Source organism: Notolabrus celidotus, chromosome 11, assembly GCF_009762535.1.
Source record: "Notolabrus celidotus isolate fNotCel1 chromosome 11, fNotCel1.pri, whole genome shotgun sequence".
Lineage (NCBI taxonomy): Eukaryota > Metazoa > Chordata > Actinopteri > Labriformes > Labridae > Notolabrus > Notolabrus celidotus.
This window is the reverse complement of record NC_048282.1, coordinates 15,992,114-15,997,561: the sequence shown is the minus strand read 5'-3', so window position 1 is coordinate 15,997,561 and position 5,448 is coordinate 15,992,114. Positions and strand designations below refer to the sequence as shown.

General features: G+C 38.6%; 1 protein-coding gene across 1 annotated transcript; it reads right to left on the bottom strand.

Moving 5' to 3' along the window:
- Nucleotides 1–592: 592 nt before the first annotated feature.
- On the bottom strand, nucleotides 593–4,735 carry masp2 (mannan-binding lectin serine peptidase 2). The gene is made up of 6 exons (XM_034696477.1): nucleotides 4,647–4,735; nucleotides 4,351–4,573; nucleotides 4,086–4,263; nucleotides 2,560–2,691; nucleotides 1,229–1,425; nucleotides 593–998 (listed from the first exon to the last, which is right to left on the bottom strand). Exons 1-6 carry the CDS (start codon nucleotides 4,652–4,654, stop codon nucleotides 825–827), a joined length of 912 nt encoding a protein of 303 aa, XP_034552368.1. The 5' UTR covers nucleotides 4,655–4,735; the 3' UTR covers nucleotides 593–824.
- Nucleotides 4,736–5,448: the final 713 nt, after the last annotated feature.

The following is a 5,448-nucleotide window of genomic DNA, read 5'->3' as shown; positions in this document are numbered from 1 at the left end:
ACATGGGTTTACAAATGCCAAGGTGGTGCATGGGTCACTACACTCCTTGCTTTGCTAAGTTGTGGCCTTCAAAGAAAACAGAAAATAGCAGCATAACAGTTCAGCCAAAGTTAATATAATGTGGTCCATAAGTTCACAGAAAAGTGGTGTGGTCTCATTCTATGAGACATTATAGAGAAGCAAAAAGGCAAACACTGAAGTAAAAGAAACGTAAATCAACACAAGTGGGTTTCTTTCTTACAGCCAGACATGCTCTTTTGCTCCACTCAAGGGTCACAGATGGAAGAAATGTTAATGAGCAAATGCAAAAGTGTCAAATGAGAGGCAATTTCAGGCGACTGAAGAACCTCATAATGACTGTTTAGATAGAGGAGTAAAGCTGGGTTGCTCAGAACAAGCTGCATAATGCATGAGGGTTAAACGACAAGCATTCACCGCCTCTTAGGCTAGACGGCTGATTCACAAACTACTTTACAGAATTAGTTTACTGAGACTGCCTGCTACTTTTGTCATCGGTAAAAGAAAAGCAGCAACAGGACTTTGATAAGTAATTTTAAAATACAATATCATTCTGATTACAAATGCTTATATTGACAAAAATCAACACAATCTGCATCTTTGTTTAAACTGTGTAATGATGTCATATCAAGATATCCGCAGAGTGCTGAAGCGTTGTCACAAAAATAATGGTTGTGCGAAGTTGACATAATGCGTAGTCCCTGAAGTTCCACAAGGTGACTTCAGGAGCTCTGTAACAATGTTTACGTACTTGTACTTGTCACTGTACAAAAAGTGATCATGATGTCAACAAACCATCGGTATTATCATCTAGAAGAGCTTGATTCAACCCTGGCACTTGTGTACTTCATCTTCCATCCCTTGTTTTTCCCACTGGCATCTGATCTGAAGGCCACATGCACCTGGTAACTTCCTGTGTCAATGCGATTGGGTACCACAGGTCCACAAAAGGGTCCGTACTCCTGCCCAGCTGTTGAAATCTTGACAAAGAGAAACAACACATAAGAAAGAAGAGATGTTGATTTATCAAACACCCGACTGATTTATGCTCAGACAAACTTAAATCTGCAGGATGCTGCACGGTCAAACAGTTTATCACCTAAGGTGGACAAGTCAGTAACAAACTACCCCCACAAGCATGAGCAGGAATACATTGCTTTTTCATCTTCTTGTGCGTATGTGGGTTGTGCTCTGCAGTCACATGACTAACCTTCAGCATATCATACGGACAGGGGGCCTGTGGGTGTCCCTCTATGTCAAAGGCTTCCAGGAAGTCCAGGATTATTCTGTGGCCCTCTGGCAGACGGATGGTGTGGTCACACTCAATCATTGGTGGGTAAGGATTTGGGTAGCCAGGACTGGTTAGAACACCCGACAGTGAGGTCAGCACCTGATTTTGGCATGGCACTGTAGGAAACACACACATTGTGATCCCACTTGAACACACGTAATATAGGTAATATTCACTATGAACAAGTTTTACAAGCAAAAAGAAATAATACATTTTTTCATTTCAATTGACATATTTGCTGTCATGATAAATAACATGATTCATTTTGGTTTGCATTTCTGCCACAGCAAGTGTGCAGATGTTGTTCCACACAAAAATAAATGAGTATTGCAAAGAGGCTGAGTTGCTGTAATTCATATAATTAGTACAATCGTAGGCAGATAATCATTTTTTGCCTTTTCATTGCATGATTTGTTTTGTCACCCTTTTTTCCTCCAGCCAAGACTAATAATTTAAGGCACATCAGCTGTTAATTGTGATTAATTACCCAGTGTTAGTACACTGTTAGCGCTGCACGTAGGTATCAATTTATAACGTCATTTTTGAAGTTGCTTTTCCCCTCGGGAATCGACAGTAATTAACCTTGCGTTACACCAGCTGACAGAGATCAACTACTTTCTGCAGCAGTATGGCTTTTCAGTCTGAAATTACTCAGCACAGGCCGGCCATGATAGAATGAAATCCAATCTAGAGCACATTCAACTTTGTGCCCTGCATGAAATGTCACAAAATAGTTTTTACAAGATTTGTCCTGCAGAGCTGTGAAATATTGAGAACACTTAAAAAGAAAAATGCCCTTTTAATTCTAATAATTTCAGGAAGTTACAAATTTACAACACAGAAGTTTAATCTCAATTTCATCTAACCTTTGGACAAAGTGTGACAAAGCAGCTTTTGAATGTTCATCTTTTTCCAAAACACAAACAAAACTTGTGAACTACACACTACATAAACTGAAAGATCGGGCTGTGATTTTGGTATGTCATCAAAAAAACTCTGCAAATTAAATGTACACAAAAATCACCAAAAAGAAGAGAATGACTACTTATTAAAATTGTTCTGCTTTGTTTTCCCTTCGTATCTGTGTCTGTTACTGAGGAAATGAGCTGCAGTTTAGCGTGAAGCACATCATATTAATTGAGATCAAAAACAGTCAAATGTTGAGTGCCAAACTCTTGTATAGCCTTTGATTTGCTGTGATGAAGCTCAGATGAACATGCCTCTTGAACTTCAGTCTGCATGGCTCTTACTTGTGCAGGATCTGTTGTTGTCATGCAGAAGGAATCCCTGTTTGCAGGTGCAGTAAAATCCACCGATGTAATTGTGGCAAAAGTGATCACACACACTCTCCCCGTCTATCTTGGACATACACTCATTGATATCTGTCGGAGAGAAAAATGTAAGAGAGGGAAACACATTTTTTACATTAATTCATGAAAAAAAAGAGGTTGGAATGTTTTGTCTTAAAAAAATTTATTGTACATTGTTAACTTAGTCTGATAGTGGGTGTTTTATTATGTGTCTTATATCAGTGTGTCTGTCATTGCATTATTCACATGTTTGGCAGGCACTAAAGAGAAAGGTCTGAAATAAATATGTTACTGTTTTTTAAATTGCATGTTATTTTGCCACCTTTGGTACACCGTAGTTAAGCTGCTGCAGTGTCTTCCTGATTCCTGCTGCTGTGATGGAATATGATGACACCACTAAGCTTTAAATATCACATTTCACTTTAAAAAACTCACAGTTCAGTTGAGAAGTCAAAAATAATATGCACTTTCTGCCAAACAGACTTTAATATCAACAAAGTACTTTGAGTTTTAGCTACCGACACAAAGCAAGCATACAGGTGAAGCTAATCAGACTGATGCCAGCAGTACACCGCATCACAAAAAACAGGCAAAGCACTATTTTGTAGTCTCTGGAGTAAAATTGAAGACGTTAATGACAGCGCCTCTAAATGAGCGCTCCTCAGGTTGGCATGTATTGTTTTACATTATTAATATGGACTAAAGAAACGTTTTGCAATACAATATATGGAATTTGAAATGTGCAGTTAAAACTGAAATGAATCATGACTGACTGACAAAATTCAGGGATTGATCGCTATAAAAAAATCTATCATTTGACAGCCTTAGATTATACTAAATAAATTAAAGGGGGCAGGAAAAAGGAAAAAGGCACTATTAAAACTACTATTTAAATGTAAAATGAAAGAGAAATTCTGTTATAAAATTTGGTTATATTAGTCGAAATTTTAGAGCCTACCAGAAGGTTATATTTCACTTCGATGCGTGCCTGTTGTATCTCAAATATCGTAGTGACTATGATTTTATTTAAAAAGCTATTGACAGACTAAATGGGCTTGTATCAGCCACATGACAACATGGAACAGAATGTAATCTACATTTTGACTTATCTTGACATTGACGGTCAACAGAAGTCAATGGATGCTTTTTAAACCCACTCACCCCCCTGGTCCTACCACCCAGCTGAACAACAAAAATAATGTCAAAGTGCAAATCACTGGAAATTATATCAAACCATAAAAGGTGTACAACATGACTAACAATCAACAAAGGTGAAACACAAGTGAGACACTATTATTATGTTTATTAATACTTATGCTCTGTCTTTCGTTTTCTGAATTCGAAAAAAAGTACTGTATTCACAGCTCAGTGATGATAAAGCCTGGTAATTTGCATGTTGCATGTTGTGATTACAGCAGAGAAAATGCATCTGCCCTCTAGCATTGCATGTCACTTTCCTACATCACCTTCTGATGTGTAAAATGCTTGGAAGCCAGTGAATCGGCCTTCATTAGAGTAGTCACTCCTAAAGACAACTGACATGAGGTTCCCAGCTGACAAGATGACCGTGTTCCTTGGACTGCTTTCATAGTTCTTCTCCTCCTCACCACAGAACCGCAAAGTTTCATTCCCCTCTGCTAGAACCTGGTTTGAAAAGATTAAAGGCTTTTAGGTGAGCAGGATACAGACTCCAGAGCAGATTATAGGAGCTGTAGTTTCTCCAGCATGTACCTGAACATAGTCATATTCACACTGGTGTGAGGGTTCCATGCTGAAGTGTCTAAAGTAGAGTTTGACCCTCTGGCCATTGGGTACAGTGATGTTCCACACCATGTGCTTGTTGTCAGGGTAAGGCTGGGGGAAATTGGGGGAGGTGAAGCTGCCGTATAATCCTGTCATTTCCACACTCAGCGAGACATGGAGGAGGGAAAGGAGGACAAAAACACAGCACCCGCTGGGCAAAAATGACATGTGAAGACAGCAGTTTGAAGGATTATTTTCCACAGATAATACTTTCTGACACTCACCTGGTCATGTTGGCAGTAAAGTCCTCAGATATTGAGCATGTTTCGAAGTGGCTCACTCTCAGTGATCAAAGGGCAAATGAACCCAGCTGGCCAGTTCGACATTTAGGTAAACAAAGTGAGACAGGCGCATGATCAGTTTGTCATCATTTCCTGCCTCCATTGGTCACAGAAATCTATCACAGTGGTGAATGCCAAAATCATTTGTATCCATTATTATTCTATTAATGTTTCAGACTCTAAGAAGTGGTAAAATATGAAGGAAAAACATGGCTCTACCCATTCTCTAATTCCCTAAGGAGTTTATCTTATTCACAAATCTGACAATAACAACGACAACAAAACAAACTACAAGAGACTTAAATAACAGCACTTTGTTATCCAAATAATCAAACTAGATTAAAAAAATCAAAAAAAATCTTGGAACTAATTTTAAATACAAATTAGAAAACGTTTCTCTGTACCTGTTGTTGCCTACTATGTGTAAAATTGATTGGTTCAAAATGTACTCAAATTAGTCTCAAAATGATGTAGATGTAAATGCTAAAGCTTGAGTAGTTGTAGTAGAAGGAAGAGAGAGCACATCTCTTCTGTATCAGTTTCTCTACACTGGCTTCCAAAAAAATCTGGAATAGAGGTTAAAATCCTCCCTCTGACCTTCAATGCTTTTAATGCTCAAGCACCATTTCTTCTTAAAGAGCGCATAGTGCTCTATACTCCAAGAATGCAGGCCCTCATCGTGGTACCTAATGTCTCTACAAGTAGTATGAGAGGTCGACCCTTCAGTTATCAGGCCCCTCTTCTT

What these genes read in the sequence shown, in the direction of transcription:
- masp2 (XM_034696477.1), bottom strand. An exon ending in CAACAACAGATCCTGCACAA is followed by an intron (nt 1,426 to 2,559) that starts GTAAGAGCCATG and finishes TGTTTCCTACAG; the next exon opens with TGCCATGCCAAAATCAGGTG. An exon ending in GTCCGTATGATATGCTGAAG is followed by an intron (nt 999 to 1,228) that starts GTTAGTCATGTG and finishes CTCTTTGTCAAG; the next exon opens with ATTTCAACAGCTGGGCAGGA.